This window comes from Dipodomys spectabilis, unplaced genomic scaffold (genome assembly GCF_019054845.1).
Source record: "Dipodomys spectabilis isolate Male_0828 unplaced genomic scaffold, ASM1905484v1 ptg000163l, whole genome shotgun sequence".
Lineage (NCBI taxonomy): Eukaryota > Metazoa > Chordata > Mammalia > Rodentia > Heteromyidae > Dipodomys > Dipodomys spectabilis.
Genome location: NW_024870840.1, coordinates 6,329,936 through 6,343,466, shown reverse-complemented (window position 1 = coordinate 6,343,466; position 13,531 = coordinate 6,329,936). Strand labels below are relative to the sequence as shown.

The 13,531-nt window shown below is 32.7% G+C and overlaps 1 protein-coding gene across 2 annotated transcripts in view; it reads left to right on the top strand.

The window, feature by feature from the left end:
• Nucleotides 1-13,531, top strand: part of Eea1 (early endosome antigen 1) — a 99,205-nt gene that overhangs the window by 35,293 nt on the left and 50,381 nt on the right. The window contains exons 3-10 of one of the 2 annotated variants that reach the window (XM_042693056.1): nt 964-1,089; nt 2,888-3,015; nt 4,598-4,652; nt 4,737-4,802; nt 6,203-6,242; nt 7,132-7,245; nt 8,173-8,294; nt 9,355-9,510. In XM_042693056.1, the coding sequence (XP_042548990.1) occupies nt 964-1,089; nt 2,888-3,015; nt 4,598-4,652; nt 4,737-4,802; nt 6,203-6,242; nt 7,132-7,245; nt 8,173-8,294; nt 9,355-9,510 (807 nt within the window). The remainder of the gene's footprint in view (nt 1-963; nt 1,090-2,887; nt 3,016-4,597; nt 4,653-4,736; nt 4,803-6,202; nt 6,243-7,131; nt 7,246-8,172; nt 8,295-9,354; nt 9,511-13,531) is intronic. The other variant, XM_042693057.1, reaches the window with a different exon arrangement.

Here is a 13,531-nt window from a genome sequence, read left to right as displayed (position 1 = left end):
TCTTTGGTTTTGCTGAGTAACCCAGGTTTTTAATTGCTATTTTTATTTCAACTCCGTCTTTTCCTTGCTTTATTTCCTTTTATCATCAAGTATTTACATTTATGGGCAGTTTATATTTGTTAAGCACTAATAGAATCTTAACATTTTAACAACTTAGGCATTTTATGTGCACAATAACTTTAATAGAATAGGTGATTTATTTTATAGACTTGGAAACTAACACAAAGTAAGTTCCTACAAATCATATAATCAGCTTTTGTTAGGACTTAAATCTACATCTATTTTTAATACCATTATAGCATTTTGTCTTTGTTACTGTACTTTATTTTCTTACTTTGCTCTTGATATTTTAAATTCTCTTATTTTTCTCATCCTCTATCATTCTTATCTGCTAAAACATCAAGCCATAGATTAGGGTAACAGCTTACATTTAAAGCTTACATATTACTAGCTATAAGGTATTTGAAAGATCATTTAAAAATGCTTTTACTAAGTTTAGAATTGGATGGAATGATTATTTTTGGGAGTTACTGATATGCTTAGGCTAGTATGTTATGGTAATGACTGAAAATGGCTTTCATTCAGAAACTCTTGAGACTATTGTATCACAAAAAAAGTATTTGCTGTGTATTACAGTAATTTCTTCATCTAAAATAAAAGATAACTTGCCAATAATAGGTCATGGGCAAGAATGAAATATCATAAACAAAAGAATATATTCTAATCAAAGCAACTTTGTACCATAATAAAAATAGGAGCCAATGAAAAATTATACTGTGAGAATGGGAGCTAATTTTAGATCCTGCTTTGGATGGATCTTTCATCTTTTGTACAGTTACCACTTGCAAGTTTTCCTTAAATAAAGGTAATGCAAATTATTTTCGTGTGATAACTGTTTGCATGTTTACATTTTGTTTCATAAAATTTTTAGTGTATGTCCTTCTAAAAGTTGTTATTTCACAGGGTTTCATCTGCCCATTATGTATGAAAAGATGTATAACTGCTATTGACTTGTCGGAACATTATCAGAAAGTACACGCAGAAAATGAAACAAGAGGACAGGAGCTTCTTAATGACTCCAGTGTTACTGTGGGTCCTGTGTATTTCATTTTAGCAGCTTGGTTATGGGTTGCTCAAAATAGCTTTGTTTTTCCCTGCCTGGGCGATGGTTACCTTTTATGCTACAAGGGAGTATGGATTGCTTTGATTGTGCATGCTTAAATGAAGGCTCAATAAGAAAAATAGTCTCTTGCATCATCTGCTCGGTTTCTCTTACTGTTTGCAACAACCCTTTTGTGAACTTGTAAAAAATATAAAAATCAAGTTAATATTTTTACGTACATTTTGTCATAACATTTGAAACATTTTGCCATAACATTTGAAATGTAAGATGGTATAACTTCAGCATTTGTAAAGTATTCCATTTTATGTTTGCATCCATAATAGAGAAACATTTTATTGTATTTGATGAAAATTTTTTTTTACTTCAAATGAATAGAATTGGATCTTTAGTAAAGAGTGGTTTTTTTTTTTTGTCGGTCGTGGGGCTTGAACTCTGGGCCTGGGCGCTGTCCCTCAGCTCTTCAGCTCAAAGCGAGCACTCTACCACTTGAGCTACAGCGCCACTTCCGGTTTTCTGGTGGTTTATTGGAGATTAGGAGTCTCACGGTCTCTTCCTGCCTAGGCTGGCTTTGAATCACGATCCTCAGATCTCAGCCTCCTGAGTAGCTAGGATTACAGGCGTGAGCCACCAGCGCCCGGCAAGAATGGTTTTTTTTTATAAAGCCCCATTTTATCACTGAATTAATGAATGACCTTCGGTATTCTTTAACGTATGATAATTGAATACATTGTATAGGGATATTCTTGTGAGTTTGTGTTCAAGAAAGCTTGTTTTTTTATCTTTGTTATTATAAAGGTGATGTACATAGTGGTTACATTTATAAAAATCAGGTAATGAGTACTTTTTAAAAATCTTTGTTGAGAAGGTGATGAGTGGGGGAGGGTGTTACAGTTGCATACATACGGTAATGATTACATTTGTTTTTAAACATTGTTACCCCATCCCTTCAGTACATTTCTTTTCGGACAGTGTCACTCCTGTTCCAGTTTTCTTCCAGTTTTTCGCATCATTCCCACCTTCAAGTACATAGTTCATTTTATACATAGAGCTTGTTCTATTTTTTTTTAAATTGATAGGTTCTTGCTTCCTTTTGCATCCTCTATCTCTGCCTCCTGAGTAGATGGGATTGCAGGCTTGACCCCTGAACTATTTTTGTTTTGTTTTTTACTTTAATTTGTCACCCTCCTTCAGCCACTCTTGTGCTGGTATTATAGTAGTCATTCCACCCACCATGCATGGATAGAATGGCTGATTTCATTATTGTCCATTAGAATTTTTGAGTGCAAATGATTTAGAGAAGTTTAAAGTTGAAAGATATTATTATTGTGTATTTGATTGATTATGCTGATATCTAATATTATACTGACAATTGAATGTTATAGAAATCATATAAATACTTTTCTAGAGAACTAACAATTAGAGAGAAATCCATTTTAGTCTTTGACTTGTTAATACATTTTTGTAGGTGTGTATATATGTATATGTATACTGTAATTTTAATCCACCCAGTTAATCATTAATTCAGTTTCATAAAAAGATAATTTTTCATATGTGTATAGTCTGTCTTCTCAGTTTATTGAAGGCTGAGATTGTATTTTACAAATATATTTTCCACAGAACTATCATAGAATTTAAAATGATACCAGAACTTGGACTTTAAACAGTAAATTACAGTATGAGTTTTGACTATATTTTTATATATAAATTATTGTGTTATATAAATACTATTTTGAAAGTTTTTCTCTGCCCCCCTTTTTTTAATAGGGCTTTATATGTCCCCAGTGTATGAAATCTCTTGGATCTGCTGATGAGCTTTTCAAACACTACCAGGCAGTTCATGATACTGATAATGATTCAAGTCATGGAGGGGAGGCTAATCTGGCTTTGAAGAGGTACAGTATGATAATTTTGATATGAAATATTGCTATGGAATGTGAATGTCATATGTCATAATTCATAATTAGTTTTGAAAATAACTCTTTTCAGCCAGGTATGTTGACATAATTCTATTATCCCAGGCTGAAGTAGGAGGATTATGAATTTAAGAACAGCTTGAACTTCATAATGATATCTTATAAAAACAAAAAATCCTTTCTTGACTCCTGTTGGTTGTGACTATTATCTTTATTCCTATTTTTATTTCTATTATAGAACTGAGAGTTATGTGTAACATTTACTTACTTACATGCTTACTTCTTTTGTTAGAATGCACAACTTGAGAGTTTGGTATAGTAATTCATGACTGTTGAGTAAGGACTCATTTCTTCTTTTTTTATACTAGCTCTATTTTACAGATGAAACTGTCATACTGTCATATATCCTGTCTACTCCTGTCACCAGCCTAGAATATTGCTCTCCTGCCAGTGTATCCCATGATTTTTCAAAATCTTGCTAATACATTTTACCTCTGCTAGAGTAGGCTTGCCTTTCTTAATTGTTCGAACTGGCCGTTTTCTTCTATTCCCCCCCCTTTTTTTTTTTTACCCAGGGCTGAGGACCAAACCCAGGGCCTTGCATGCGCCGGGTAGGTGCCCTTCCGCTGGACTAAACCCCCAGCCCCTCTTCTATTCCCTTTAAGACTAGATTCAATTCATTGGAATTTTCCTACTCAACTCCTATTTTTGTATTTTCTATCATGGCTGCCACTGGTAGTGAGATGGAGCAATGAGGATGCCATTATTTGCTGTTTACTGTTCAATAGAGGAAGATACATTCTTGACATCCATAATAATAATCTTAAATGAGAGATTCGCATGGACTCTGTCCTGCATTTGAGCCTAGCAAAATGTACTTACAATTCTTTGTCAGTTTGTGTCTTAGATGAAGGTAGTGAGAAGCTTCTGAGACAGAAAAGAGAATGTCATACTCAAGGAACAGAAACAATTTAAATGAATAAAGGGGATAATTCTAGATCATCTACATCTTGTAGTCCTTATTAATAAATTTAGATTTCATGCTAACTGCATAGGAAGCCATGAATGTATTGATGGTAAACTAATAAAAGATATTTTGCTTCTGCTCTAAGTCACTTGAAGGTGTGTAATTATTTCTTTGAGCAAATTTTTTGGTTTGTTTTATAAAACATGAACTTCGAAATTATTTTTCTAAGAGCTTATATATATATGGTGTTGTACAATCTTTTTTTTTTTTTTGGGTCCGGTCGTGGGGCCTGGGCGCTGTCCCTCAGCTCTTCAGCTCAAGGCTAGTGCTCTACCACTTGAGCCACAGCGCCACTTCCGGCTTTTTTTCTTTTTGCTTATGTGGTGCTGAGGAATCGAACACAGGGCCTTGAGCATGCAAGGCAAGCGCTCTACCACTAAGCCACCTTCCCAGCCCTTGTACAATCTTTAGTAATTTTTTAAAAAATAATTTGGAAAACTACAGTATTAGTATTTAGTAGTTATTTTTTAAGAGATAAGTTTGTAACTTAAAGAAGATTAACTTATTTTCTTCCTTCTACCCATACATGTTTAGAGATGATATAACACTACTCAGACAAGAGGTACAGGACTTACAGGCTTCACTTAAGGTGAGAATTAAAATACTTGTTTATTTTCAGTGTTTCAGATTAAAAATATTTTAAAATTTACTAATCAAAAATCTCTTTAATTAGGAAGAAAAATGGTACTCAGAAGAATTAAAGAAAGAACTAGAAAAATATCAAGGACTGCAGCAGCAAGTAATTGCTTTTTTTTATTGGCTTATGTTAGATATATATGGGGAGATTTCTTTGTTACATTACCACACATGTTTACCTTGTATTCCAATCAATTTCACCCCATCTATTATACTTCCTTCCCCCTAGTAACCTTTCTTAAATACTTGAAATGTGTTTTTTTTTCTTTTTTTTTGTTAATTGTGAAAATACCATTCAGAGGGGTTACAATTACATGGGAAGATAATGAGTACATTTCTTATCAAGCATTGTTGCCTCCTCCTACTTGTTTATTTTCATTGATGAAAAATTAAGCATAAAACCTTTTTGTAGTAACAATATAATTTTAGAATTTGATTTTCTGTGTTTAATAGCTTATAACATATTCTTTGTAATTCTTATGAATGGAAAGAAATGTATGAGAAAAGCTCCCACAGAGTTTAAGCCCCAGGATTAACACAAAAAAAAAACAACAAAGAAAAACGGAAAAAAAAAAAGTCTCCCTTTCTCTTGTTCTCTCCTAGTTTTCACTGCTGTCACCACCTGCAAGTTATTAGTTTATTTTTCCATGATTTAAAAAAAAAAAGTATTAATTATTTTAGTGGTGATAGTTTAATGACATTCTAGCTTATTACTTTCATATGATGTTTTATATGGTAACAATAAGGAGACTAGCAAGGTATGATTTTATAATCATATGGTTTATTAATATACAAAGAAATTTCTTAGATCTACAATGCTTAAACAAGGGTATAATAATGTTAACAAATCTCACAGAAAATATACCCAATAGATGACGTACATTAATTATATAGTGGGTTCCATAAATTATTAAGTTCTTAATTGCTGAGTCATGTTAGAAGCACGTCTCTGTGGAAGGTAAAGTTAATTAAATTTTGAGATATTTCTTTTGAGTAATCTCTTGGGAGTGATATCCAACCTAGTAGGGAGAGATCACTTGCTGCTAAATGAAGGTACAGATGATTCTTCAGAGTTAAAGGCCAAGTGAGCCTGAGTTATGTATGGGTTTTGGAAAGGTAGTTGAGAGAGTTCTTGCCTGCTTGGGTGTTGGATTTAAGCTTTTACTCAAGCTGAGTGCTGGACTTAAAGCTGTGAGACTCTTTGGTTTAAATATAGTAGTTGAGGTTAGTACCTCACAGATGGGATTTTATAAGCTCTGATATCATATATATATATTTATATAATTCTATCTTTGAACTGGTAAACTGGTTGTTAAATCACTGTTAGTCTGTCTAATTACACCTTAAGGATATGGAATAATGAGAACTCCTAAACTTTAATTTTCGACAAAATCTTGCTATTTAACCTGGACGACCTGGCTATCGGACATAATTTTAAGACTGAAAATTATACAGTGCTGCCTTCTCTTTTTCTAATGCATTTGTCTTTTTTTCCCCACCAAGGAGCCAAAGCCCGATGGACTGGTGGCTGATTCATCATCAGGTAAACTTAAAACTTTTCATTTTGCTTTTATTTTCTTATTCTGTTTTTTTGTTTGTTTAATGCCTACTAGAGGAATTTTATTAGTAGTTGTACTTTAAGGCTGGAAAACACTCAAGATAATTCTAGATGTAGAAAGTTCTGTGTACTTCATACTTGGACAGTTGACTAAAATCTTGATGTTTTAGTTCATTATATCCTGAAGTTATAAACTTCTAAAGCATTACCACAATATTATTGTTTAATGCAAATTTAAGTCCGTATTAAAGAATGATACAGTTTTTGTCCCTTGAAGTAAATTGATGAACCTAACATTGTTGTGTCTTTAGAGGAATGCTCAACAAATTCTTAAAATTAGATTGTGATATTAGATGTTGTATTTAAAAAAGCTCTTTTAAGAATGAAGCAATAGTGGGGTCCCATGGCTTATGCCTGTAAACCTAGGTATTCAGTATGCTGAGATCTGAGGATTGCAGTTTAAAGCCAGCCTTGGCAGAAAAGTCCCTGTGAGAGTTATCGCCAATCAGCCACTCAAAATGGAAGTGCAGTTGTGACTCAAGGTGGTAGAGAGCTATCCTTGAGCAGAAAAGAGCTCAGGGCAGCACCTAGGCCCTGAATTCAAGCCCCACAATGGATCAAAAAACACAAAAAAAGAATGAAACAATTTTATAGATTTGATTGTGTACTCGAAGTTTTTCAAGTACTTGATCTTAACCATTTCTAATTTCATCTCTTTTTTTTTTTAACTTATAAGAAGAGCAGAATTTCTACCTCTAATTAGATAATAGACATGTTGATTGTCATTACTACTACAATAATTATGATATCGTTAATAACAGTTTCATATATGCAACTAGCATTGCATTTAAATAACTGCTATACATTTTTGTAGAACTGCAGTCTTTGGAACAACAATTAGAAGAAGCTCAAACAGAAAATTTTAATATTAAACAAATGAAAGATTTATTTGAACAGAAAGCAGCCCAACTTGCTACTGAAATTGCAGGTAAATTTAATTAGAATATTTTAGCTAAGTATTCAGTCTTACTACCTTTTCTTACTACATATTCTAGAAAAAGCCATAGTGTTTCAATGTAATAGGGTGATTGCTATAATGGTGATTATTCAGTGGAATTTAATGATAGTACAATTGCTTCTTCAAAGGACTTTTTTTTTCCTGTAGATTTTTATTGAAATTTACAGAAGATAGATTTTCTCTTGTGGTATTCTAAAAGATAATATTTTAAATAAGTTAATTACATAATGTAATAGGCATTTAATGCTTGGTTTTGCCAGCAGGTACACGTAACTGGAGAGTTTTTTATTTTTGCTTGTTACCACTATAAAATTTTTTAAATTACCTTTTAAGTAGTTGTACAAACGCATTGCTGTTTATGAATATAAAACATTGAATGTGATTAAGTATATATTAAAATGCTCATTGGCTTAGTGTTGGGGGGAATTTATGTAGACAAAAATATTTCACTGCTTTTTTTTCACTGATCATTTAATGTAACCAGAAGTGTAATTTAATTGTGCATATTTATAATTACGTAAAGAATGTGAATTAGCTGGGAGCTGGTGGCTCACACCTGTAATCCTAACTACTCAGGAGGCTGAGATCTGAGGATTGCTGTTCAAAGCCAGCCCAGGCAAGAAAGTCTGTGAGACTCGTATCTCCAGTTAAGTAACAGAAAACCAGAAGTGGCACTGTGGCTGAAGTAGTAAAAAGCTCGTCTTGAGCTAAAGAACTGAGGGACAGCACCCAGGCCCAGAATTCAAGCCCTATGACCGACCAAAGGAAAAAAAAAAAAGAATGTGAATTAGAATTAGAGTGGCATATAGATATGTAGAGTACTATATAAGAATTTTAAAAACTGTCTTTTAGAGTTAATGTCATAAAGCTAATATTTATATTATTATATGTGATTAGATTTAAAGTCAAAATATGATGAGGAAAGGAGTCTTCGAGAAGCTGCTGAACAAAAAGTGACACATTTGACAGAAGAATTAAACAAACAGGCCACTGTCATTCAAGATCTGAAAACTGAGCTGGTAATTTAGAAACTGTTTATTGGAATTGTACCTTTCTAGATTAAAATGAAATGAAAACTCTGAAGATTCTTTTTTTTTTCAATTGCTTTTATTGTGCTGAGGAATATACTTTGAGCATCATATATATTGTAGAATATACTCTTTCATATGCTGAAGAAATACTTTAAAATTAGTTAGAATAAACGGAGGGAAGTAAAAAAATGACCTATATCTTGCCATCTGTGATATATACTGAAAACAAAAATGGTATATTATTATGCATAACTTATTACCTTGACATTTTTGTTATTTATATATAATGTCTTTTTAGTGTTTTCCATATCTTATTTTTCCTCACACTTTAGTTCTATAAAAACACATCTACTTTTAGGATACCTTCAGTTTGATTTCTAGCTTTCATTTAAATTTAATTTAAAATTAACTTAGTATAAAATCCAAGCCATCATATTTCTTCCATGACTGCGTTTCTCTCATTGCTACCATAATTTACATTCTTCCAGGCTTCACAGCCTTGAGTTAATCCTTGACTTCTTTTTTTCCTTTATAAATATATGAATCAATTAATTAATTATAAACCTTAATGATGCTCACATCTTTTCCTTCTTAAAATATTTTTTTTGTTGTTGTTGCTTATAATGCTGGGAATAAAATCCAGAACCTTATGCATGCTAGGCATAAGCTCTACCATTGACCTATATTCTTTAATTTTCATTTCTAGTTTCCTAGGATAGAAATGGGAAGACTACAATATTTATCAAGTCATTGTTATTACTAATGTATACTATTTGTGAAGGAAAAGATAGCAAATAAAACAGTAAAGATAAGTAAAGATAATGTGCAGTTGTGACATTAAACCTCCAAATTGTAATACTGTTAAATACAAGGTAACATGGGAAGAGTAGGTTGCCTCATTAGGGAGGAATTGGTGCTCAATATTTGGAGTAAAAAGTTAATAGTAAGAATTTCTTTCATTCTGATTTCCTTTTAGTGAAACTATTCTAAAGATTGCAAATAGTTGTAATTTTTTGCTGTAAATTTTAAATAAAATCTGTTTTCATAGCTTCAGAGGCCTGGTATAGAAGATGTTGCTGTGCTAAAGAAAGAACTGGTCCAAGTTCAAACACTAATGGATAATATGACATTGGAGCGTGAGAGAGAATCTGAAAAACTCAAAGATGAATGTAAAAAGTTACAAGAAGAATATGCTAACACTGAGGTAATGAAGTCAGCATATTTAAATGTAATTGAGAGTATAGAGTTTATTTTTGAGTAAAGCCTGCATTTGAAATTTTGCTGAGTGGCCTTTCAAAATGCCATCATTTCATTTGATCTGAATGGTAGTATATCTGCAGTCATTGTGGTTTAATAGTATGTCTTAATTTTATTTTATAAAGATTGACACTTGGAGTGGAATGTTTTTATAATAGATTATTAATTTGGTAAATAAATGACACAAGAAAAGATTGTATTTAAAGTTAAATTTATTCAAGGCTAGTTAATAAATTGTAGTTGAGATTATCTTAATTTTGTAGGAATAAAGGAAGAATGATACTTAATTCATATTCTACAATTATACCTATATTATAAATACTGTTTGTTTTGTTCATTTGGAGGCTTGAACTTAGGCTGTAAGCTTTTGGTCTACTTGTTTGTTCATGGCTGGCAGTATATCACTTGAGCCATTTCAGATGGTCTGATAATTGCCTTATAAATGAATTTCTACTATTTAAAAAAAATTATTACCTTTGTATTTTCCCAAATTATTTGATATATTTGTTATAAGTTGAGAACCAGTGGCTCATGCCTATAATCCTAGCTACTCAGGAGGCTGAGAGCTGAGGATCGTGGTTCAAAGCTAGCCTGGACAGGAAATCTGTAAGACTCTTATTTCCAAGAAACTACTCAAAAAAGCATGAAGTGGCACTGTGGCTCAAGTGGTACAACATTCACCTTCAGCAAAGGAAGCTCAGAGACAACACCTGTGTTCACGCCCCCCCTCCCCAAATTTTTTTTAACAATAACTTGAAATGTTTTTGAATTGTATCTTTCACCATTTCTGTATGAAAAAATTAGTTTGATTCCTTGATCGCATTTATTTGTTTATAACTTAATTAGTTTTTAGCTTTTATTTTTTTCTGAATCTGTTGTGTGCATTTTATGAATTTATTAATATTTAGTCCTACTTATTCTTACTATAGGACTGAACTATATGAACTTAGATATTTAAGCCAACAGTAAAGCCCATTAAAAACCATTAAGGAGGGAAAAACTGAGAGAGAATGAGCGAAGGGATGACGTTGTACAAAAAGAAATGCATTCATTATCTGACTCATGTACTGTAACTCCTCTCTATACAATAAAAATTAAAAAAGCCATTAAAGATACTTAAGATCCAAGAATTTATCACTTGGCATTTCTAGTTGGAACTGAAGACATAGAGAATGATTTATGTTATTATACATCTTAGTGTTCATTGTTTTTATTGAAAGTATTTACCTTGTGAATTGATTGGAAATGGAGGATTTAAAGGTTACATGTTATTTCATAAAATATATACAATTTAAAATACTAAAGTTTAACAGTGGGTGTGATCTTCAATGGAAATTATTTAAGAAATTTTATTTGTATTCCAGTACATTCATTTGCAGCCTGTGTTTTTTTTTTGGTTGGTCGTGGGCCTTGAACTCTGGGCCTGGGCACTGTCCCTGTGCTCTTCAGCTCAAGGCTCCCACTCTACCACTTGAGCCACAGTGCCACTTCTGGCTTTCTGGTGGTTAGTTGAGGTGAGAGTCTCATAGACTTTCCTGCCTGGGCTGGCTTTGAACCATGATTCTCAGATCTCAGCCTCCTGAGTAGCTAGGATTACAGGTGTGAGCTCCTAGTGCCTGGCTGCATCCTGGTTTTAAGTGCAAAATGGTTTATATCAGTATAGAATATGTATGTTAAAAGCCATGCAAAGTTTTTAGGGCATTTAAAAATTAATATGTATATGTATTATATATTTATATATAGTAATTTGAAACCATATTCATAGGCATATTTGGTCATTTATATTATGTGCTCTATGTGTGTTTTTGTCAGTCTTGTCTTCCATCTTTCATCCATCATTTTATTATTTTTCTGCTTTCTAATGGAGATGCTTAAATTTGAGGTAATGTGTTTTTAAAAGCTTTTTAATATTAATAATATGCCTAACATTTCACCTTTTCATGTCTTAAGACAATTTTATGTTTTAAGTCAATCTCAGAACTTCAAATACACATACTTATTTTTTTGATTTGCTATCAAGCAAATTTTCTAACATATAAAATGATTTTTTCAATGCTAGTAGAATATTAAAGCAATACTTCTAATGTATTTAAAGTACCAACAGGATTTTTGATCAAAGTATTGTTCCTTAAAACAATTCATATTGAGTGACTGGGAAGGTGGCTCAGTGGTAGACTGCTTGTCTTGCATGCATGAGGCCCTGGGTTTGATTTCTCAACACCACATTAGCAGAAAAAGCTGGAAGTGGGGCTGTGGCTCAAGTGGTAGAATGCTAGCCTTGAGCTGAAGAGCTGAGGGACAGTGCCCAGGCGCAGGGTTCAGGCTCCATCACTGGCAAAAGAAAACAAAAAATCATATTGAATTCAGTAACATATAGCACAAGGAAATGCAAACTTGTATAGGATCTAATATGCTGTTTCTGTGATAATAGCTATCAGGTGAGTAGAATTGTAATCTTTTTGGAGTGCGTATTAAGTGGCAGGAACTACTTTAGGTGTGAGAAATATAACACTGAATATGAGTGCCTGATCTTAAAAGACTTACATTCCTTTGTGGAACTCAAACAGTACATAATTAAACTATTTGGGACATCTAGTGTGTGTGTTTTCACTGCTGTGAAAGACACTTGAGAGAAACAATTTAAAATGAAGAAAGATTTGTTTATCTCACTTCTTCAGAGGTTTCACTTGAAGATTGGTTGAATCACTTGCTTTGACCTTGATGTGAGACAGAATATCATGACAGTGGGAGTGTGTAGCAGAGGCTATTTTCTTCGTAACAGACAAGTAGCAGAGAGGAAGGGGGTTGGGGACAGAATAGACCCACTAAAGATATGCTCCCAGTGACCTCCTTCCTTCCACTAGGCTCTACCCCTGAAAATTTCCATCACCTCCCAGTAAGGTCAGCAAATAGATTCCATCAGTAGACCAATTCATTGATTAGGTTTAGGTCCTCACAATCCATTCAACTATCAATGATTGGATCCATCATGTGAGTCCATCACCTGAGTCTAATCCCTCTAGCTCTTGAGTCTTTTGGCGGGGGGATCTTTCATATCCAAACTGTAATGTGACAGAAAGAACAAAGATGTTATGAAGATTGCACATTGCTTGTGCCATGATGGAACATTTGGGGAAATTTTAGATAGAATGGTCAGGAATCATCTCAAGGAGAATCTAAGTGATAATAAAGTTAGGTAGAATCATGGTGAAGCACTAAGTGTGAAGATCTCTGGGAAGAAGTACAGCAGATGTTGAAATTAAAGGCATAGATGAGCTTGTCTGTTAAACTGCAAGGAGATTCAGTGGAACAGAAGCAGAGATCCTAGAGTTTCAATTATTGTGACATATGAAGAAGGAACATATTTTATTCCTTTGAAACTGGTCTTTCTTTAATATTTTATAAAAGATTGAAACAATTGTAATTCATCTTCTTCCTCCCCTTCCTTATGGTTAAAGTCTACCTTTTAGTATGTACTCCTCCCATGCTTTTCATTTTTGGAAGAGATTTTCATCTTGACCAAATTATCTTTGTAAAAGTTTTAGATTTTTAAAAAATATTAAAATTTAGTGTACAAAAGGTAAATACGATACCTAAATTTCTAGTTCTTTAGTTGTTTAGTTTGTATCACTATCACAATGAATTAGTAGCCTATTCATTTCTTCTTTAAAATTAAAGCACTCATTTGTAACATATGCATGTGTAACTATTAATATGTTAAGAATGTTCTAAAATTATTTCTTACCAGTAATACAAAATTTATTCAGTAAAAAAGATACAGGCAATGGAAAAACTAACTTTAACAATATAAAAAGCAAAACCAGCAAACAATATTAGAAATACAGATTTCTTTGTTCATGTGATTTGCAGGAAACCATTCTTAAAAAACAGTAGCCTTTTAAATGTTTGAACTTTCAAGAATTGAAAGTTCACATTGCCAATATCTTTGCTTATTTGATTTTCTCATT